The sequence below is a fragment of the Mugil cephalus genome, chromosome 15 (assembly GCF_022458985.1).
Source record: "Mugil cephalus isolate CIBA_MC_2020 chromosome 15, CIBA_Mcephalus_1.1, whole genome shotgun sequence".
Classification (NCBI taxonomy): Eukaryota; Metazoa; Chordata; class Actinopteri; order Mugiliformes; family Mugilidae; genus Mugil; species Mugil cephalus.
The window spans coordinates 19,616,434-19,639,436 of record NC_061784.1 but is presented as its reverse complement, the minus strand read 5'-3'; the positions used below and the strand labels follow the sequence as shown (position 1 = coordinate 19,639,436).

The following is a 23,003-nucleotide window of genomic DNA, read 5'->3' as shown; positions in this document are numbered from 1 at the left end:
TCGCATGACGTAGTTGACATAACCACAGTAAACACACTCAGACTGTGACTTATGATATTAATACTGTCTCATTTCAGTGTAACATTGAGCCGGTGTGAACAATCCTAGGACAAACTGAAGTGGATAAACATGATTCAGCCATGTAAAAAAGCCCCACAGATTCTCGAGAACGTTATTCATAGCGAAGAAAGCTGACCATATGTACGGTAGATGTGAAACTGCAAGAAGGCTATAAGTAATTTGCTAGTAGCATTTTGTGCTAGTACACTCACAAGTCAACTCAGTAAAACTACACCTCTCATTTTTGCATTTTAGTTTGTTCATGGATTGGAACAATAGGTCATAGTTTGTTTATTTCTGTAGGCAAATCCAATCCTGTTATCACTAAGCTAAGCTAAGCTAAGCTAAGCTAAACGTCTTCTGACTTTAGCTTCATGCCCCTACAATTTAGCATAGCTCCCCTGAAACAACCTCATTATAGACATAACTGTTAAGATACACATAATATAACTTAAATACAACACAGAATTCATTCTGAGACTATCATCACAACTTTTGTACCTCCAGAGCCACAAAAGGTTTCATACAATCATTTGCACATACTGTATCTTATTGTTCTCCCTAAGACATTTGACATTTATATTGTATGATATATAAAAGTATAAAGTCAACACTGACATTTGATCACCTTTGCTCATTTATTCTATATTATCTGTACTTTGAGTTGTTTTATATTTTTATAATTATTACATTTTTTTTATGTTATCAGCAGCAGAATAACTTCAAGAAAAAGTCTTTGCCACCTGTGAAGTTTGTAGAGGGGGAAGTTGTTTGGGCAAAGTTCAACCGAAGACCATGGTGGCCCTGTGAGGTGATTGTTGACCCGGTACATGGAGTCTATCACAGAGTGAAAGGTGGGCCTTTTTACAGCTGTTTCAGATAATAATAATTTATGGCATTTCCTTTCAAATGTCACAGAGAACTTATTATGATTTACATTACCTGCAATGTGCCATTGTTACTGACATTCTCTGTTATAAACTATTGGTTTCTATATATTTATTTTGTAAATAAGAACAGAGGCTATGGAAATACCTAAAGTTGGTACCAATACCTTTGAAGTACCACAATTTGGAAAATGAACTATCCCTACGTAAGCTTGTTTAGGCTAATGCATGAGCTATTTCTACGCCTAAATAAACTATTGTGGTGTAAGCTTTGGCTATGTTAGCCTAAACAAGAAACAACAAACACATTAGCTTGTTAGCCTACTTTAGCCTAGGAAAGCTAATGTGAGCGTTGGTGAATATTCTGTGTGAAGCATTGTTACAACAGATGCAGCTGTTGCAAAAGGAACAGTTCAGGATATGAACTAAACTTCAATTTAGCACACAGATCTTTGTGCTTGTTTTTGGGATTAGTTGGACGTTTACTTGGACATGTAACGATAAGTCATGTTCAGAAGTCTGAAACCAATATGCAGTAGTTGATTGTAATTTTGTACCGAGTTCAGTTTTCTCGCATTTTAAAGCTCCCTTTGCTTAGTTGGTTCCTTTGTATAGTTGTTATGAAGATAATGTAGTTATAGGATGATATAGTTTAAATTTTTCGTGAGATCAAGTGTAATGTCTTGTTGTTGTTGTCTCAGAGCCCAGTGACCGGCCGTGTCGGCTCTATTATGTCAAGACCTTTGGGGAACCTGTGGAGCTGGTCTGGGTGGAGGAAAAATCAACTCAAACTTTTCACGGAGGCTTTGAATTTGAACAGCTCCTCCTACTGCGCCGGAGGGGGAAGCAAAGGGAGCAGAGCCACAAATACACTGTAATTATTATCCCTTAAATAAAACATGATACTTGCATGTTGTAGTGGAAAGTTGGTCTAAATTATGATTCTTAGGTGAGTGATCACCTTGTTAAAGAAACTTGATGGCGTTGATGTTGTTTTTATCAGGAATAACACATTCCTCCTTTAAACTATGTAAAAATATTGACAGCTCTTTGTCTTAATTTTTCTACAGATTGCGAAGCGTTTTCAGGACTCCTGGAAATCTAGTGTCGCAGAAGCAGAATCTGTTCTCCCAGAGAGACCAAAAATGGCTTCCACCATTTCTTCGTCCATAGATGATGCCTTCCAGGACAGCTCCACACTGGAGAGGGAAGACAAGGCCCATCCAACATTTCCTCTTTCCAGTTCCCCGACCTGTTGCCTTCCGGAAACAACGCACATAACTAATGGATCCATTTCATCTCCAGTAACCTCACTCCAAGTGACATCTCCGACAAATCCAAGCACTTTAAAGAAATCTTCCAGCAAGAAGAAACAGAGTAAATCATCAAAAGACACGAGTAGTAAACACTACTCTAAAAAGGCACTCAGTAACAGCCCTGACCAATCAGACAGAGACAATGGAGAGTGCCCATACTCCGACCTTGACTCTGTCCCTAAGATATTGTGTCCTAAAGCACTTGAACGTCAGCATAAGTTAGTTCCAACTCAGCTCTCTGTTACAGTTGTGAAAGAGGTGAAGAAGCAGCCTGAGATTCAGACTGGTCTTTGGTTTAGCAAATCAGGCAAAGACAGACGACCAAAAACAACCAGCCCAATGCCGGACCGCACTCTCTTTGGTAAGGTGCCCTGCAAGAAGAAGAACTCATCCGTTGTTAGTAAAAAGACGCTGGTTCCTTGTGCCACCTCCTATTCCAGCGGTGGGGCTAGTGACCAATCAGGGTTATCGGACAAAAATAAGCCTCTTGAAACCAATCTAACACCTGAACAATCAGGACAGTTGAAGTGTAAAAACACCCCGGCTGCTAATAATATTTTTGATACCACTGACAGTCCTAATGACCAGATGTCCTTGGTTTCCTTTAGCAGTGAAACCTCAAAGAGTAGGCAGATAGTTGATGATTCAGCAGACACTTTTACTGGCCAGGTAGCTAGTCCAGATGTTAAAAAACCTTTAGAGACCAATATAAATGTCAGTTTAAGTGACCAGTCCGGGTTTTTAGAAAGCGTGAAGTGTGTTAGTCGAATTGAACACTCTGAGAAAAAGTCCACTAGAAATGTTCAAATAACTGACAATGTTTCGGACCAAGGCAAGGAAAGCATCCCGACTTCACTGTCCAGTTTACAAACGAAAACAGCCAAGTCATCGACAGGGATAGAAAAGCAAACGAGTTTGGTCTCTAAGTGTAGGGTTCCCTTTGTGAAATTAGTACGCAAGGACATGAAGGACAAAAGGTTCCTAAACTCCAGTATTTGTCCCACTGACAAAGGAGTCACAAAGAAAGAGAAAATAACAGATAATAATGTGACTAAAATATCCTCCAAACAATCACACTGGATGGAAGACAAAGCAGCAGACAGTTCAGAATCCATAAGGTTCTCCGTTAAGAAGTTAAAAGCGAGCAGTGGTTCTGGTTTGCTTCATCTCTCAACAGAGTCATCACAGGGGAGTGAAACTGTCACCTCCAATATGTCCGCTGATGAGCTGTGTAGCACAGAAGCCGAAAGGATACCAGTTTCAAATGTAAGCCCAAGCAATGTAACGTACCCAACCTCTAACCAGTCAGACAAGACAGAAGGTGAGGAGGCTTCTCCTTCTGTAAAGAGCAAGTCCTTTGACCAGGTGGACAGTTCAGAGCCACTCCTCACAAGTACAACTCATAGTTCTTCTGTTCTGCCTCCTCACCAGCATGAGAGCTCAGAATGTAGCAGTGCTCTTGCGCCCGAAGGCCCGTCACCTGAGATATCAAAGAAGGCTGTTCACAAATCCAAGCAGGTTCGAGATGAAGTCCTACATGAGCAGCCTGCGCACCTTCCTGCCAGCAATCGGCTGATGACTAGAGCGCTGAAGGCCATGCATGAGAAACGTGAAAAAGCCCAAAAGAAGACTAAACATAAACAACTCTTGACTCCTTTCAGAAAAGCTGAGGACCTTGTGTGGAAGCCTGAAGCTAAGCAGGACTCATGCACTAAGATAAAATCTTTGAAATCCCGTAATAATGACAATGGTGAGTGCAATCAGGATGCTTTTTCTAGCTGTAGTACATCCCCTTTGATATTTTCTGATTCAAATGACTTTGATGTCAAGAGTGAAGATGAAGACCTCTCAATATCTTCTACTCCGCCAATGGACTTCATACCCCTCACCTCTAGAGTAAAGGCAAAGAAGGAGGATCATTCCTCTGACATAAGCTCCGTGTCTTCACCGCCCTCACCATTTTCTTTTATGAATGCGTTTAAAAATGTAGATGAGGTCTCCTTTCAGTCAGTGACAAATGAGAGCGGTAAACCCATCTCCTTCAAGCCAGACACAAACTACAAGTTCAGCACGTTTCTCATGATGCTGAAGGACTTGCACGACACTAGAGAGCGAGACGGGGCGCCCTTAGAACTGGATATTGGGCCTCCGAGTGCACATGTCAAGGAGGAGCCCTTAGTGATGCCAGGGGAAGCTACGCCCATGGGTCAAGATCAAAGAAACACATATGGTCTGAGCACTTCAAATACAAGTCCAGATAAATCTGTAGTCACACACACTGAAGTCGGCGTCCACCAGATATCCAAGAGATCCTATAACAGAAGGAGCAACTCCACCGGGGGTAAAAAGAAACCCAACCGCAAAGTGCCTTGTCGTCCTGGCAGGTCTGGACCTGGCTTCCCAGGACTGGAGTCCCCGTCACGAACGACATCCTTGATGGCTGTGGACTCCTCGTCACGAGTGGATTTCCCTTCGAGAGTATTGGGTTGGGAGAGGCAGGTTGGAGGTGGGGAAGGGCTGATTGGCGCAGACAAGGAGGAGAGATGGCATCGGGTAAAAGAGAATCTACAGATCATGGTGCCTTTGGAGCAGAACAAGTGTAACGCTACGCTTTGTCGGAAACAGTCGAACGACCTTTTTGCACACTGCCCTAAAAGTTTGACGCACAACACTGGAGGAGGTGACATGGCTCCAACAGGTGAGGAACAGTTCTACACAAACATGTACAAAATAGTCTGTGAAGGTTCTCAGTAGTCCAGGTGGTGGTTTAACCAAAGAACAAGCTGAGGAACAAGGTAGCTGGACTTGTAGAGTTTTTTGAAGATGTTTCACCCAGGATTAAAAAGCTGGTGGTGAGTGAGGGTTTAAACAATGTCGGTGTTGCACACTTGAAACTCACACGACAACCAGATATTATAACTGGAGGAATCTCTTTTGATCTAATCATGGTTCCTCAGTGAAGGTCAAGGTGTGAATGAAGGTGAATGACCTCCCGTGTGACAGAATGTGGCTAAACTATAGTGCATGATATTCAATCACTACCGTAGTGAATGTATTTTTAAGGCGCAGAATCTACTCCATAGAAACTTCCAGAGAGACCTGAGCATAGTTTTGAAATTAAAACACTAGTCGTGTTGGAGTTGGAGCTGATAAACAACAGTTGCTTTTACTGAAGTCGCTGCAGTGAGTGGAAAAAGAGAAAACATCCATATCCGTGGTGTGTATGAGGGTGCGTGTTTGGCGCTGATGTCATGTGGATGAGAAAATCTATTTTGGACCAACCATAGTTGTTGTTGTCTGCATGGCTGCAGTCTGTCGTTAGATTTCTAGGAATGTTCACATCAGGCTACAGGGTAAATGACTACGCCAGAGGTTTGACGTAGCGCCAATGCTCATGCATGAATCTGGCTCTACTCTCTCCAAGAATATTCTCTCCTTCCACTGGACATAAACAACATGACATCAACCGGAAATCACGGACACTTACTGTAACTACAGGACTTTTTTGATAATCATCACATTTTTAAGTTGTTCATCTAGTAGTGCACTGTGAAAAGGAGCTACTAATAGTTAGTTCATCATGCATATAATCAGCCACTTTGCCACGATGTGAAAGAAAAAATAAAAACAGGTCAGAGGAGAGTTGGGATTTGATTACCACACTGTAGACTTTTTCATGCTTTTACTCTTCTTGGCAAAACAAATGATGAATGTAAGTTTAAATGTTGCTTCCTTATTCTAAGCTACTTTTCTAGATTAAATTTTTGGCACATTAGATCTAATTAGTCCGGACGAATGCAGACCGAAGGGTCCTTAAAGAATAATTTGTGAGTTTAAATCTGACTCAAATCCACTTAAAAGGGCATATTCACACTAAGTGACTTAAGTGTGATGACAGGGGACAAACCGAGAGCTCAAAGAACGTAGTGTTAATGCCATAAAATGTTATAGTTTCATTTGAAAAGTAGTTCATTTAACATAATTAGCTAAAATTGGATTTTATTCGTCTTATGTGACAGAAATACTCCTACATCCTGTAGAAGGACATGGAAAATGTCTGTTTCTGAATGACTATTTATACGTTTTTATATATATTATTATTTACATTCAGTGTCCGTGTCAGCACATAAACGAATAAGAAAACCAAGCAAGAGGCTGATTGAATGGACAGAAGAATACGACCAGATTTTCTCCACAAGGAAGAAAACCAAAAAGCCTCTCCAGTCGATTGGAAAGGTAAAAATCCTACAAAGTAAGCTCTGTTGTGACTTCATAACTACACGCTGTCATATGTGCATAAACAAACAACAAAAAAAAAAAGTATGTCGGCCGGTGTGCCTTTAAGCAGCCACACTCTCACGCAGTTTGTTTTCTCAGGCCGCCCAGCCCATTACCTCCATGGCTGAACCCTCGGGGTCAGACAGAAACGCACTCGACCACCCATCCTTCAGCTTACTTCCTGAAATACAGACGCCGCCTCCTGAGGAAATCGCTACGACGACGTCGACGACGACGACGACGACGCCCTCTGAACTACAAATCCCCAGCACTGAAAACACAACTTCCCAGGATGCACCGGTGCTTTCCATCGACACGTTGACCCCTCCTCCTGAAGCCGAACCTTCGCCGACAGAGGGCCTCATCAAAGACGACGGTAAAGGAGCAGCCTTTTGATTTATCTGCAAACACAATCATTTTAAAATGTCTGCCGGAGTAAAGTCTTCATGGCCGAAAGTATGTGGACACCTGAAAAGCGCTAGGACACACACACATAATTCTAAATTCAAGGACATTGTAACATCGGCTGATGAAAGCTAGAATGGAAGTTAATGTCACTGTGGATTTCTTTTTTTTTTCTTTTTTTCTTTAGGCCATCTGAGTTGGAGTTTAAAACCAGACGAGACAAGATCACATGACTCAAAAGCTCGTAACTTTTTGGTCAAATCTCTGAAAAGTGGGTGTGAAATACCAGTGAAAATAAACATGCTTTATATAAAAAAATATACTAAAAATAAAAACTTTCCCGTTTCATCAAGTGATTAGACATTTGTTTTCAGACTTTCCAAACTAAAAGAAAGTTGCAGATTTTCTAAACTTGTTTTTAAACTTGTTGTCTGTAATAAGCCAGAGTAAAACAGATCTGAACAGGCAGGCTGAGGTGAAGGCAGGTAGAAAGTGGAGTGGTGTTGAGATGGACTGGAGATGTGACCAGTAATGACCCGTGAACACAAAGAGCGACAGGCTACAAAAAAGCTACGTCGTGGATACGAAGACAAAATCTAAATCTCAGGTGGCTTTGATCAGGGGCTGGATGAGAATAAATATACTGCAGGGCTGGATTTATGTTTAGGGCACAGGGTGATCGAAGAGATGATCAGATTGCCAAGAGACTTGCCGAGGGAGGGAAAAGACAAGAAACACAAGTACTGGGCTAGAAGACGTACAAAATATTATTTTTTTTGTTACGATCTTAAGCAGTTATCTAAAATATTCTGTGCTGTAGTATTAAATAATGTCTTCCCTGGAAGTATGAGCCCAAAAGACAATAGAAGTGTGCACAGAGCTGTGTTAATGATGCGCCATTCATTATACACTCTCTTATCAGTTTATTAGGTACACTAGTGAAAACTAGTCCATTCTTATAGTTTGATCATTTGAGGATGTAGTTTGTGGAGCTGTTAACCTGTATTGAATTACTAAGTGAACTAAAAGGAGGTTGTCAAAATAGTAGGAACATGTACGAGTGCAACACAATACAGTTCAGTCACTTTAAAATGATGCTGAATGTCGTAATCTTCGTAACATTTAGTGCAGGACTGTTACATCACAGTGGATTCTCTTTCACTAGTGTACCTAACAAACTTTATTGTGCTCACTACACTTTATTCCTTACGTGTCAAACTTGAACTGGAGCTGAACTCGGTTTCTCTGTCACATTATTATCCACCACGAGAACATCTGGATGTTGAGAGTAAATACTGCGACAGCAGCACACGTTTCATAAACTGCTCCTAAAATACTAAAACGAATCCATCTGAACATTATACGGCACGAGAATGTACCCCTCCTTTTTAAATAATTGTTAAATGTGTGTAGTTTGTTGGACAGAAAAATAGTAAGAAACAGTTGCTGCTGTTGATTTTTTATTGTTTAAAACAGTTTACATAGTTTGAATCATGAGGCTTTGAAATGATGTATAATTTGATTCAGAGTGGGCCGTTGTCGTCTGAAATATACCACAAAACATAAACCAAAGCAAGCCTTGTGTGGTGAGAGCCCAGTCCTGTCCTGTCTAAATCTGCACAATACTTGTTGTGTTTTAAAAACGCTGCTGAAGCCTTTTTTTTTTGTTTGTTTGTTTGTTTGTTTCACGTTGATCCGATCGTGATGGTCGATTTTCTTACAGGAAGTGGTCCCATGCTGGAGAAGAAGCGGAAGAGGAAACCGACCCAGAAGCTCCTGGAGTACTGCCTGGAGGCCGAGGTCGTGACGGGACCCAAGAAGAAGGTACGACACGGAGCTCCACAGAAGTGAAATCTTCCATATTTTAAAGTGGTGTATCTAACTGTGTGTGAGCTATATGTTAACCCCTTCCACCAGTACCTGGCCAGTACCTGGTTAAGCAGTTGGGTTGTGCAACCAAGCACCGAAAACGCACCTAAGAAGACCAAACTTTAGTTAGTAATTTGCATATTTAGGTTTAAAATGTTCAAATTAAATAGATACAAAACATCACAGAGCTGGAGCTAACCAGCTAGCTTCAGCTAACAGAGAAAACACACAGCTAAACTTTGAATTTCCCAGTCATTCACGTCCTAATATTTAATCTAATTCAAAAACAGTTGACAACTAATGTAATTTTATTACCTTTTTTGGCCCTTTTGAGCCAATGCAAACAAACTTTGCTCCACACGGTGACTTTTGAGCAGTTGTGACCCTGTGTTTTTTTAATATGTCGTGAACAGTTGGCATCAGTCAGTATTTATACAAAATATTTTATTTTATTTTTTTTTATTGGACAATACAATACAGACAATACAGATATGAACAATGTATGAACAATGTGTTTTTGTGTGTGTGTTTGTGTGTGTGCATGGGTGTGTGAGACCTTTCCTGGTGTTACATTACATTATGAATGTAACAATAGAGTTATAATAATAATTATTATATTAATGTTACATCATGATTAAATAATAGTAGATATTGCTCAATAATAATTGAATAATATTTGCCGTGGGAAGGGCACTGTGAGAGAAACAAAACTGACCAAAGTATACGAAGTTCAAATGACGACATGATTCAGAAGAAGCCAGCTCATAGCTTTTCCTGTTTCCCTTTACAATAACAAATACAGACTACTGCCCCCTGCTGGTATGGAGGGTTATGTCCTCCCAGGTTCACTTCGTATGTACCAGTACTCTATAGTCTTTGTGGTGCGTTTAAGAGCAACGTTTTGGTCCAGACACAGAGGCAACGTCAAAGTTGCTGGTTGTTCTTTGATGTTCTGAAGAAAGTTGCAGTGACTAGAATCATTTTTGTTCTTTCTTGGGAGAAGTTTTTGTCATTTTAACGTGAATACTCCCTGATAATGTGTCTCTTTTCTCACAGGTCAAAACACTGAAGAACAATCCTGCTCCTCAGTCCGGTCAGTGACTCAAAGTGTTGAATGATATTTATTAAACACCATTCCTACTTTACGTCTAAAACAGTTTTCCTTTTCCCAGATTCAACAGCACCACCTGTAAAATCAAAGAGTAAACCACCTGCAGCCTCCACCTCCACCTCTACGCCGACCCCAGAGACTTCCTCCTCTACACCCTCCATTCAGACCAAACCCAGCTCCCCTGAACCCCCCGCTCCAGCACCAGCACCAGCACCAGCTCCACCCAAACCCAGTCCGGTGGAGGCAGCGCCAGCCGACCTTGATCCTCCCCCTCAGCCAGACGACAGCACGGCTCAGGAGGTCAAAAAGGACGAGTCAGAAGTCAGCCATCTTACTTTTCCTTTCACTTTTCTTTTTTTACCTACTTCAAATTATAAGTTGTTATTATACAGCCGCTTGTTGTTTTTCTTCCAAAGGGCGAAGCGTCCAGCCTGGACCACAGTTTCTCCTCCATGAAGGACGACTTGTTGCTGTGCGATGACGCTCTTTTACCAACGAGGAAGATCATAGGCGACCGAGGAGGGCCGGCCTCCATGAAGGAGAACATTTGTCAGGTGAGCTTCTGACCTATTTTAATGTAACCGTGACAGACGACGTAAGACTTCACGAATAGATGTCACCACGAAACTTGCGATATTTTATTGTGTTAAAATTTATATTTAAATATGCAAATGAGGATTTATCTACTTCCTGAACAGAAATCTAATTAAAAGCAAAAATGAGGTTCAAAATTGTTGTTTTATTTTGTTACCATATTAGATTTCCAGATATTTCCAGGGGGAAAATGGGATTTCTCTTTTTTATCACTGTAAACTGAACTGTAATTTTCTTCTTAGAAAAGACTTCACGGGCAGAATATCCAGTCACGTGACACTTTGAACGAATCACGTTGTCAGAAATCGGCACCAACCAATGAGAGATCAAGTTTAGCTCCAGATCGTTTTTTCTGCTTTCACAATTGATTGCAAATACAAAGGATATGACCATATTTGGACCCAACAGACTCCTGCAGGAGAAAAAGAGCTTCACAACGGTACCTCATATGCTGGAGTAGAGACGAGCCTCACAGAGCTACGAATTGTGAATTTAGGAGTAAATTAGAGATGCAACACAGACAAAGTGTAGTGAAATTAACACCTAAATGTATATTTTGACCTTTTTTTTATATTAGTTTGATAGAAGACATGTTAATGATGGAAAATTGAGGTGTTTTTGCCTTAAAACAGAACCAGTTGTTTTCTGGTTTCGCTGTCTGATGGATTAATAGGGAAAGAGAGTCTTGTCACTAGGTGCTCAAATAACAAAGAAACACTCTTAAGTGAGAAAAGACCTCTTAGTGGAAGAGCCCGCTCTCAGTTCGAGTGGTTGGTGTTTTATCGCAGGTCCTCTACTAGAGTCTTCAGCCAGGACTGAATAAATGAGCTTTTGTCACGCTGAACTAGTGTAATAGAGGCCTGGTAACGAATGAACGGAGCAAAACCTTTTTGAAGAAAGAAGTTTGTCGAGAAAAAATTGTAGTGGATAGAGACAGGACCCCTCTGAGTCTAGATACAGGTGTTGGTGGAGGTGATGGAGCAGAAGGAGACGACTATGCAGTCAATTTAATTGACTCACAAAATTTAAAGATTTTCAGTGTTGGAAGGGGACAAATTCAAGTTAGAAAATTGTCTCTAACAATGTTTATACCACAGACTGTGTTTAATTCAACATGTTTCCTGTAAGTGATCCCTCATCTTTGGAGGAGTTTTTCATTTCTTCACAACAGCTTCCACAGCTCTCTGCTCTGAATCCCACATCACGTTATTATTACATCACGTCCTTTTTGTCTCAGGTGTGTGAGAAGACGGGGGAGCTGCTGCTTTGCGAGGGTCAGTGTTGTGGAGCTTTCCACCTCGCCTGCATCTCTCTGGCCGAGGCCCCGAAAGGGAAGTTCATCTGTCCTGAATGCAAATCCGGTACGTCTGCCTTAAAGCTTGAAGGGTGCACGTGGCGAGTGTCAGCGGGGCTAAAAGCCAGTAATGTAACGTTTTTTTTTTTTTCTGCCAGGCGTCCACACCTGCTTCGTGTGTAAGAAGCGCAGTGAAGACGTGCGACGCTGCATGATTCCCGTGTGCGGGAAGTTTTACCACGGGGAGTGCATCGCCAACTTCGCCCCGACCGCCCCCGTGAACCGCGGCTTCCGCTGCTCGATCCACGTCTGCCTCACCTGCTTCATCGCCAACCCCAACAGCTCCACCATCTCCAAGGGTAAAGAAATGAAGAGACGCGTAGACGACGCTGTGCCTTAACCGCCTGCTGACGTCTGTTCTCCTGCGTGTGTGTGTTGCTGCAGGTCGTCTGGTCCGATGCGTGCGCTGCCCGGTGGCCTATCATGCTACAGACCTGTGCATGGCAGCCGGCACCGTCGTGCTCTCCAACAACAGCATCGTCTGCCCGAACCACTTCACCCCACGCCGCGGCGTCAAGAACCACGAACACGTCAACGTCAGCTGGTGCTTCGTCTGCACCGAAGGTACCGGATCCAGTTGGATTCAAATTTTATTTCACCTTGATATTTATTGTATTACGTAGAAATTGCAGCTGATAAATTGCACAATTACCAATTTTACACTTGTGGTATCATGCTGGACAAAATGTCAATAATCTTGATTCTGAACCATATCTATAAAAAATGGAGCTGCAATATCTTAATTATTCATTTTAATTCATTAATTTTGAATAATGAGAAGTAGATATTGTTGAAAATGTATGAACTCTGACATAGAAACTCAACACAAAGGTAAATATAAAGTATAAATGCTTTCACCAGCGTATCCACTACAGTGTAGGCTCTTAGTAGTAGATCCGTTGTGAAGGTATTAATCAAGATTTGTTCCTGAAAGCTGCATTCACTGGGGTTAAGTTACAGTTTAGTTAATAATTTACAGTAGAAATGTAAACAGTAAATAAAATCACACTTCTTTTAGCTACGTTTTGGTCTCCACCAACTAAAATGTCTGACTCATTAGCTGCTAAATAGTTAGCTTTGTCTGTTTTTTTGGAGGCTGAGCAGAAAATGTGCCATAAAACCACAACAATGAGCTAAAAGCGGCTGCAGTGCTGCTTATGGACGTGCACAGACGCAACTGTGATTTGTGCGCTCTGAATGCCATTCCTCTCGTTTTCCTCCAGGGGGCAGTCTGCTCTGCTGTGAGTCCTGCCCTGCTGCGTTTCACCGGGAGTGTCTGAACATCGAGATGCCTAAAGGCAGCTGGTACTGCAACGACTGCAAGGCCGGGAAGAAGCCTCGCTACAAGGATATCCTCTGGGTGAAGGTTGGACGTTACAGGTCAGCGTACTGAATATTTGCTCGGCCTCTTCTTCTATATTATTTCTATATTTTTTCTAACAGAAGCTTTTACACAGGGATGGATTTCCAAGTGTTTTTCATGTTCTCCTGAGGATGAACCATAATAGCTTTTCATCTCACCACTGTCAAATAATATTTTTACTCAAGTTTATGGCCAGATATCTGCAAAACTAGAGGCTTGCCCATCAGCCACAGCTGTTCAGTGCTAGTTTGCAAGCGTTAGCATGCTAACATGCCAAGTAAACATGTCAGTATTGCCCAGGCGTGCAAGTGCAAAAAAACTGCAGTTCATCGAGTGGCCACTTGAGGCTCCCAAAAGAGCAAATCCCCATAGACCCCCATATTAAAAAGCTCAACTTTACAGTGATATTAAACATGTTTAAAGCCTGGTACAAAAATGTGTTTTGGTTTCAATAGTTTATTTCAATATTCATTTTTTATTGAGGTTTTAAATTCTGCATAATTAAGGGCGTTCCTGCTTTGAGTGACAGGTGCTAGCCTGAGCTAACAGGTAGCGGAGAGTTGGGTGGACGGGTCTTAACATCCAACACGACCCCCCCTCCACGTCCAAATTTGGAATATTCGTGTGTGGGTGGAGTAAAGCTCATTCGAGCTTCATTTTTGAGGTTTAAAAACCAATAGGTGCCGTCATGATGGGTTTGTCCATAGTGTATACTGTCAGTGGTATTGCCATTGTATTCATGTATGCTCACATTAGCATTTACGCCAAAAGAAAAAGCAGGCAGCAACACAATGTATGTTCCGACGAAACTAACATTTGAGGCATTCTATCCTTTATTTTCTGTTATTTTGTTCCTCATGGTTTTTATTTTCTCGCTCTTTAAAGGTGGTGGCCTGCAGAGGTCAGCCATCCCAAAACCATCCCTGAGAACATCCAGCGGATGCGGCACGATGTCGGGGAGTTTCCCGTTCACTTCTTCGGCTCCAACGACTACCTGTGGACCTACCAGGCCCGGGTCTTCCCGTACATGGACGTGGACGCAAACAGCAAAGAAAAAATGGGCAAAGGTGTCGATGCGACCTACAGGAAAGGTAAAAGTCGTACTGAAATCTGTTTAGTGGTGCTGTATGTGCCGTCTTAACGTGGTGTCCCGATTGTCGACGTGTCCCCTCAGCTTTGGAGGAGGCGGCCGTGCGATTTCGCGAGCTGCAGGCGGAGAAGGAGCTTCGGCAGCTTCAAGAGGACAGGAAGAACGACAGGAAGCCGCCGCCGTACAAACACATAAAGGTCAGGGAGGAGTCTTGTTTGAGTAAAACTTAGCTAAACTAAAACACTAGCTGGGTTGTATCAACTTTTTATAGATTGAAGTCTAAAGTAAAAACCCTGATTTACACCTTTTTGACTCAGGTGAATCGACCAATAGGAAAGGTTCAGATCTTTACCGCTGACCTATCGGAGATCCCCCGCTGTAACTGCAAGGCGACGGATGAGAGTCCGTGTGGAATGGACTCTGAGTGCATCAACCGCATGCTGCTGTACGAATGCCACCCACAGGTACCGAACCACCTCCACCACACTCACATCGTCACGAATCCTTCTTTACTTTACTTTACTTTATCAGTTTATTGTGACGTGGACAGTTCCTATTAATCTACTCTGCAAAATGTCAATAAATAGTTCAGCTTTAGCTAATGAAGCTAATTTCCAGCTGTAAACCCCAGCCAGGTGGTAAAGGGCATCTTAAAGGTGAACTTCAATAAAAGATATTATCATCGTAGGTTAAAAAGGGATAAAGAAAACAATAAAATTAATTTACAAATACAATGCACGTCAGAAAGCGTGCATCAAAGCATGGAGTTGGCTGTTAGCACCGTGGAAAACATAAAAAAGCTTCCCCAGCAGCACCACATTCACATGCTGTATATCACAATACACAAGCACAAACAATTCCTTACAGCACATGCACTATGTTACTGTATTAAATAGCACAAAACTATTTACAGAACATTCATATGAAGACAGAATGACATAGATGGAAAAACAGGCGACAGCTAGGAGCACAAATACAATGATTAGTATGAGCAGATGTAATTGTCCTCCAAACCGTCAAAGGTTTATAAATGCTGTTCTTTGAAAGAACCGCGCATTCAGTCTGGCCAAAAAAAACAAACAACAAAAAAAACGGTTTAACCGAGGAAGTAGGTACAAGCCTCCTATTGGATAATTACTGCGCGGGTGATTGATTATCTGCCAGCCGTTATTTTACCCCAACTGATGCAATGAGTAGTGACTCATTTCTTAAACAACCATGTGGGAGGACACACCTCGTGGTTGTGGAAAAAATGTTTGGTAAGAGTCAAATCATAGCTATGCATCAACTAGAAAAAACATCCAAGGAGACTGAAGCAGAAACTGCTAAAATTGGGTTAAGAACCGTCCAATGCTTTATTAAACCGGAGGCTAACCACGGAAAAAAAAAAAAAGGTTATTCCACCAAGACAAAGTTACCTGCATTTCCTGTCCCATGTGAATTGAATACGGACAGTATTTATCATTGACGTGGACGTATTCGTCCACTCCTGTGTCAACAGGAGTATTAAAAACATGAAAACATTAATTAACTTTTGGCAATCCTGTCGTTAAATATTTGAATCGACTGACGGCCTAATTATCATATTTGGGAAGATACTTCACATTCTGCCACGTGGAGCCAATAATACATAACTGTGTAGGTGGATAGAGAGAGGAGTTAGTGTTTTACTCAGATAGAGCTCTTTATTTGATTTGATTTGATTTTATGTTAATACTCATGTTAACTGTTTCTCAGTTATTTCAAGTATGAGTGCATTTCATCTTAAAGTTTATTGACAAATTCATATGAATAATTATTCTCACTCTATTTTGTCAAGCACTTTTACCCGTGGCCCACTGTTGCTGGAATAATTTGTGTTTTTTATTCATACTTAGACTGAGACAGACTTTAATGATCCACAAGGGAAATTAATTTCTCAGAGTAGCTTAATTGTTACAAAACGATGAGCTGTTATACAGCCGGGTCCAAGAGGTTAAGAACTAGCTGTATGTTGTACTGAGGTGTAATTATGTCTTCATTATGGTTAAAAAACTTCCCTGGAGAGCTGAGGTGAGGAGAAGCTCTGTCGACCTGATTTAAGAAAAAAATTAAAAATTAAATCTACATAATCTAATCTCGAAATTCATCTTTCTGAATGTGGCCCTCGTCCCAGTTTACTTGCAACAGAGAAAATCACTTAACTAACGGGAACATGTCCTCCTCCTCCTCCACACTAGGTGGCGATATGTGTCTTGTCAGTGGGTTAATACCATGTCAATAATGCGCTCTTTCCAGTTGACCTCTTACGTAATGTAATAAACAGTTCATGCATCACAACCGGCATCACAAACCACAACCAGATGGATAATAGTTCAGCTTTTTTAATCTCGTATATAATGTTTGTGCTACTTATTGTTCTTCTCCCGGCTCCGTTACCTTCTTTTTTAGTAATTTATATGCATTTGAATTGTCCAGTTAAAGTCGGATTAAGGCTATAACTCTTTTTTTTTTAAATTTTCATGTGCATGTAAACGTACTGAAGAACTCTGATCTTGCAGGTTTGCCCGGCGGGGGACCGCTGCCTCAACCAGGCCTTCACCAAGCGTCAGTACAGCCAGGTGGAGATCTTCAGGACGTTGTCCCGAGGCTGGGGCCTCCGCTGTGTCCACGACATCAAGAAGGTAACTGCGCCAGACTCCTGATGCCGATGCTCGTACCTTCCTGCAGAGGTTGTGTTCATAAACGACGAGTGTTTGTGTGTCAGGGTCACTTTGTGAGCGAGTACGTCGGGGAGGTGATCGACGAGGAGGAGTGCAGGTCGAGGATCAGACACGCTCAGGAGAACGACATCTGCAACTTCTACATGTTAACTCTGGACAAGGTACGGCGGCTTCAAGTTGACTAGTGCCAGTGTACACTTTTTAAAAGGAGCAGTAGGTGGCTTTTATCTCGTCCATGCATCAAACATTCATTTTCAATATGGGAAACAAAACAAATTACAGTCAAAGCTAACCCTCACATTGACACCTTATCCAAAATCTAGTCGAAACGAACAGACCTGAGACGTGAGGCAGCAAAATAAAACTTTTCTTTATTAGAGTGAAAGTATTTTGAGCCTAAAATACTTCATTGACAATTAAAACCTTGGATAGAGGAGTCCTTGGTCATCATTAACCAGAGACAGAGACAAAAAATGACAAAACTAAACATGCTCGACACAGGAACGTAAAAAAGATGAGTGTTGTAATCAGATGTTTTTTTAACAGGTAAACAATCAGCTCAGTCTGAGGAGTTGTTCTTGTGGTTCCTGGTTGAAAGTGTCTTTGTTGATACCAAAATTGAACCGACAGTGTTTTATCTGACACAGTACAACATCTCCATGCAGGCAGGCTCACCGTTAGCAGTGGACTACGGTACTAAAAGTTCAGACGGGTGCTGCCTGCACTGGTTACAGCACAAAAACCTGGAGACACTAATCTCTGCATCTACGCTGCCACACACCTACACACTGAAGGAGCTGTCTGCTAGATTTGTAACTGAAGTGTGTTTCGTTAGGACCGGATCATCGACGCTGGGCCGAAGGGGAACGAGGCTCGCTTCATGAACCACTGCTGTCAGCCGAACTGCGAGACGCAGAAGTGGACGGTGAGCGGAGACACCCGGGTGGGACTGTTCGCTCTCGTCGACATCAGTGCAGGTACGATGCTTCTTCGCTGGCTGGTTTTTAGTTGTGAGAGAAACGTGGACGTGATTATGTGAAGCAACAAGGAAGAGTTTGTTGTTAGAAGATTAGAAGTCGTGTACACAAACTGCCTGCTGTTACATCAGCTGCAGGTCGTGAAAACACACGGTTGCCAGGCAACCGTTGCATTGCCCGGAGCCACGCCCCCGTGAGGGCAAAAACATGCTGAAATGTATCAGTAAATACAGCCAGACCAGGAAAAATGTGGATTATCAGATCGAATTAAGGACAATTGGACTCGACAATGATCCATACGAACTACCAAATAACAAATAGTCCACGAACATTAACATGTGACCAGAAATCTTATGCTACCTTCAAACGGTTGAACCCCATTTGTAGGTAGCGTAATTCCTATAAGCTGTACATGTTTAAAAACATTAATCAGATCAAATCAAACTTTATTTGTATAGGACTTTTAATGCAAATTAATCACAGCACAAGCTGCTACACATGTAAAAACACGTAAAAGTCAATTAAAATAACTTTTTTGCATAATTTTGCATAATATGTTTAATGTGTGGAATAATGTTAAAAACACATGAATTTAAAGGAAAGGTGTACATTATTGACATTACTTGCTGCATTGCATGCTAAAATAATTTTTGGACTTGATCAGTATGATCCACGGAGGTACTGCAGGGAGGGGTTGACGTTTTTCATATTTTTTTTAAATTTCCCCCCACAATTTTCTCCCACAAATTTGAATTTCTTTAAAGAGTCAGAACTTCATTCATTCAGCGACACAGGAGCTTCCTGTACACAGTAGGCCCCGCCCCTAATGCTTCTGAGCCAATCACGAGGCTGCGTATCACAAGTTGACTGTCAGATTTCCCACAATTGGCCGTGAGCCTGTTCAGTCCCCGGGTTAAATCCAGAAGCACATATTAGCAGAAGAGACGCTAACATTGCAGTGTGTTTATGTCAAGTGTGTTTATGTTTACGGCAGTTGCATGGCCACACTTTTTGAATTTTGAATCTTCATATTGAATGCAAAATTATAATAATAATGGAAATTATACTTAATCTCTCCATCAGTTTTAGGTCCTTGGCCTGAAAAACGTTGAAGGCCTGAGTTGTTCATGTTTATCTGTTCAGGCACAGAGCTCACCTTCAACTACAACCTGGAGTGTTTGGGGAACGGGAAGACGGTTTGTAAATGTGGAGCACCAAACTGCAGCGGCTTCTTGGGCGTCAGGCCAAAGGTGAGAGGAATGACACAAAATAAATGACATATACTGACAAACAAGCTGACGTACAATCTCACTACTTCTTTGCTCACTTCTCTCCGAACCAGAACAACCCTCCAAAGGAGGACGACAAAGGCCGTAAGCTGAAGAGAAGGGGCCACGGCAAGAAGAAGAAGAAGGTGGTGTTGACCAAAGAAAGAGAGGACGAGTGTTTCAGCTGCGGAGACGGAGGACAGATGGTTTCCTGTAAGAGACCTGGATGTCCCAAAGTTTACCACGCAGACTGCCTCAACCTCACCAAGAGGCCTGCAGGTCAGTGGTTGGTGTTGGTACAGTGGAGATGTCAATCTCTTGAATGTGGGAGTCCAGAATGCATTTTTCTGGCTTTGCATTTCTAAGATTTTCCGTTTTGTGCTCACCATTTGCGTACGTGACATTCTGTGATACGGTATTTTTGCGCCGCTTGCCTCTGCAGCATTAACTACCTTAATTATCTTGAAGTTGGCGTCACGACTTCTTCTCTGTTGTTTGCTAGCTTGACAAACTTTTGAACCGCTTTGCTCCAAACAATCTCGTTCATGTCGCCATCTTCATCCGTCAACAGCTGTTCGCACGGGATTAGTTTTACCTGGGGACGTCCGGTAATTTCTAATAATCACAGAGATCGTCTGTGATCTTAATCCTGTGCGAATCGTCTATGTCCACGATTTGTAAAGTACGAATTACACCGCAAATTACCTGAACAGATCCACTGATAGAACTAATTAGGTGTGAAATGACATCTCCGTGATTTAGGGGTGAATTTTTACTTTTTCAAGGCTTTGGTTTGATTCTCTGCTTTTCTGCCTCGTCACTTGGGAATTATAAAGGATGTGCTGTAATTCAAAGTCTGGAAAGTTGAGATGTCCCTGAACTGTTCGCCCGTTTAGATGGATGAAATCCTTAAATCGACCGTTAAAGTGTTCGTCGGGGGGTGATTTAAATAGTGACAGGTCATTGGTGTTTTCTTCCCCGGGATAAATAGTATCAAAATATATTTTTAGTGTCCATTACAAGTGATCGAAGCCGTCTCTGACATGCAGAGGAGTGAGGCGGAAAGTAGCAGAGCCATAAGTTTGTTTATCCCCAGCGAACACGCCACAAGAAACACAGACGTAGGAGGGTCATTTCTAAATCACAGGACATCCCAGGGAAAACTAATCCCACGTGAGTGTTGTAGTTGTCTGGGGGTGTGCCCACTAAAGTCAGCTATCATTGAGTGTGCATATAAAAAATCTTTGGAGAATGCACATCTGAAGTGCATTTTCCAAAGATTTTGTGAACAGTTGTTGAAGCTTCTACTCTCCCTTGACCGTCCTTTGTGCGTATATATTTGTTGCAGGTCGCTGGGAATGTCCGTGGCATCAGTGCGACGTCTGCGGTAAGGAGGCGGCGTCCTTCTGCGAGATGTGCCCCAGCTCTTACTGCGCCCAGCACCGCGACGGCCTGCTCTTCATCTCCAAGCTGGACGGAAAGTTGTCCTGCAGCGAACACGACCCCTGTGGACCAGATCCGCTGGAACCGGGGGAGATCCGGGAGTACTCCGGGCTGGGCATGGCCGTCATCCCCCCGGCTGACAAAAACACTAACAGCGGCGTGACCCCCGCTCCCAGGAGGGTCCAGGAGGGCGGCAGCAGCGTCGGCGGCAGCAGCGTCGGCGGTAGCAGCGTTGGCGGTGGCGCCGGCGGCGGGCGTGCTTCCGAGTCATTTCCTGCTTTTTCCATCCCGGTACCCATCACTATTCCCGTCACGGCTCCTGCCTCCTCGCCTCCCCACAGCTGCTCCGACGCTCTCAGCAGCCCCCACGTGTTCGACCTGCCGCACTACTCGCCCATCTCCTCGTATGAGGAGGAGAGGGACGTCCTAGATGAGGATGAAGAGGAGCTGCTGGCGGAAGAGGAGGAGGAGGGGGAGTTGGTGGAGGAGGGCGATGAAGGGAGGCAGAAATCTCAAGAGGAAGATGAAGAGGCAGAGTTGGAGGAGGTGGGGCTGGAATACTTGGAGGAGGAGGAGGAGGAGGAGGAGGACGACGACGGCGACGATGAGGAGGATGACGACGACGATGAGGAGGAGGAGGAGGAGGAGGAAGAAGAGGAAGAGGAGGAAGAGGAGTGATGCACAGTTGACTATTATTTACTACACTCACTACAGAAATGTCTTTGTATTCAAACATCAGTCGTCTATATGGAGGGAGGATTTTTAGGACAAACATTAATTTAAAAAAAACATAAATTGTGAAGTTTATAAATAAAGGAATAAATCATCAGTACTGTATAAATTTAAATCTATTTACTGACACATACTCAACAGTTTCACAGTTTATTTATGCTCGCATTGTGTGGTTTTGTCCTTGTAGTCGCTTCCTGACGTCGCTGCGCGCTAGCAGCCTTCATACGGGACACAAACGAGAAAACTATTAGGAGCGTAAAAACACAAGACTTGTAAACTTCACTTGAGTATATTCGTTTTCTCACAGGTTCACCTGCTGGTTCTCTTCACTGTGTTATTTCAGGTGTCATACGCGTCCTTCAAAATCTGTGGTTGTAGAGACGAGTTGTCAACAAATGACTCAACAGGTTCAGGTCATCGTGAGAGACTTCATGGGACTGAATTAGATCAGGAGTATGTTTATGTCTGTGCAGGTCGTGGGTGGCTGTGATCACATAAGTACCAGAAACAAACCATAATTAAAGCTATTGGAGTCCTCTGTATCGTTTATAAGTTTGGTTTCGCTGTCAAACCTCCAACAAGCCTCTCTACCAGACTCAACATGGTCAGCGGACTTAAGTAATTTGGATTTTGCTGGACACAAACTGCTGCCATCATCTGTCCACTGTCTGGAGCTTCCACTATTACCAGTCTCCTCTCTATTCTCTATTTTTTTTTCCTTTTTTTTCTCAATGCCTCGCATTGTTAGTCGGTGCTTCGAGATCAGACCATGCAACGGGTTCGGCTACAGTCCAATGGAATTATTTCCTTTTCCTAAATCATCAATCAACAGATTGAGTTGCAGCTGACACTATTAGTTCACAAGAAGCATGGAGATGACAATTTCATGCCAAAAATAACCAAGTGGATTAAGAGTTTATGGTAAAGATGCAACAGAAGTATTTACACCATAAGTGGACAATCTCTGAGGTTGTTTTGCAGCTTGTTGGACTGACTCCTGGAACAGTGGACAACATGAAACACCTTTCCTTCGACTGTGTCTGGTGCAGAGGTAGCACTTAGTTTGCTCCAGTGTGTATGCCGTTCTCTGTAGTCATTATTTATATACTGTTCTGTGACGCACAAATGATGGAGGAAGAAAAGATGAGTTGTCGGCGTTCTCTCTCCTCGCCGTTGGCTCTCCATCGAGGGGAAACAAAAAGTTTGATTGGAAACAAGACAGACTCTTGCCATGACGCTCGCACTTCACTTACGTGTTCCTGCCACTTGTTTCGCTCCGTCTTCAAGCTTGATATTGTCTGTGTGTGATCTGCCAATGCCTTAGAGTGTATTTCTTTGGAGATATTTTTAAGGAATGGTTTGGCGCTGGTGAGAGCCAAGTTCCCCTTCTAATGCCTTTTTACAGTTGCCCAAGTAATGTTTCATTCCAGTGTAATTATGACCTGTTAGATCTCAACCATTGACCTGCTATATAAATATATAAGAAGAAGTTATGAAATAATCACCTTGTACTGGCATCTTTCTTTTTGGTTTACTTGTTTAACATGAAGCTAC

General features: G+C 42.5%; 1 protein-coding gene across 6 annotated transcripts in view; it reads left to right on the top strand.

The window, feature by feature from the left end:
* The window catches only part of nsd1b (nuclear receptor binding SET domain protein 1b), a 28,560-nt gene extending 5,610 nt beyond the window's left edge, over positions 1-22,950 (top strand). For 3 of the 6 annotated variants that reach the window (XM_047606390.1, XM_047606389.1, XM_047606391.1), the window contains 23 exons: positions 770-914; positions 1,649-1,821; positions 2,018-4,961; positions 6,375-6,499; positions 6,641-6,917; positions 7,134-7,217; positions 8,670-8,770; positions 9,872-9,908; positions 9,988-10,247; positions 10,343-10,480; positions 11,758-11,881; positions 11,973-12,173; positions 12,259-12,438; positions 13,098-13,254; positions 14,123-14,328; positions 14,412-14,524; positions 14,645-14,791; positions 16,868-16,990; positions 17,074-17,190; positions 17,865-18,006; positions 19,150-19,256; positions 19,349-19,553; positions 20,623-22,950. In XM_047606390.1, the coding sequence (XP_047462346.1) occupies positions 770-914; positions 1,649-1,821; positions 2,018-4,961; positions 6,375-6,499; positions 6,641-6,917; positions 7,134-7,217; positions 8,670-8,770; positions 9,872-9,908; positions 9,988-10,247; positions 10,343-10,480; positions 11,758-11,881; positions 11,973-12,173; positions 12,259-12,438; positions 13,098-13,254; positions 14,123-14,328; positions 14,412-14,524; positions 14,645-14,791; positions 16,868-16,990; positions 17,074-17,190; positions 17,865-18,006; positions 19,150-19,256; positions 19,349-19,553; positions 20,623-21,395 (6,879 nt within the window). In that variant the 3' untranslated portion in view covers positions 21,396-22,950. Of the gene's footprint in view, positions 1-769; positions 915-1,648; positions 1,822-2,017; positions 4,962-6,374; positions 6,500-6,640; positions 6,918-7,133; positions 7,218-8,669; positions 8,771-9,871; positions 9,909-9,987; positions 10,248-10,342; positions 10,481-11,757; positions 11,882-11,972; positions 12,174-12,258; positions 12,439-13,097; positions 13,255-14,122; positions 14,329-14,411; positions 14,525-14,644; positions 14,792-16,867; positions 16,991-17,073; positions 17,191-17,864; positions 18,007-19,089; positions 19,257-19,348; positions 19,554-20,622 lie in introns of those variants that run through there. The other 3 variants (XM_047606392.1, XM_047606393.1, XM_047606394.1) reach the window with 3 other exon arrangements.
* The last annotated feature ends 53 nt before the right edge of the window (positions 22,951-23,003 follow it).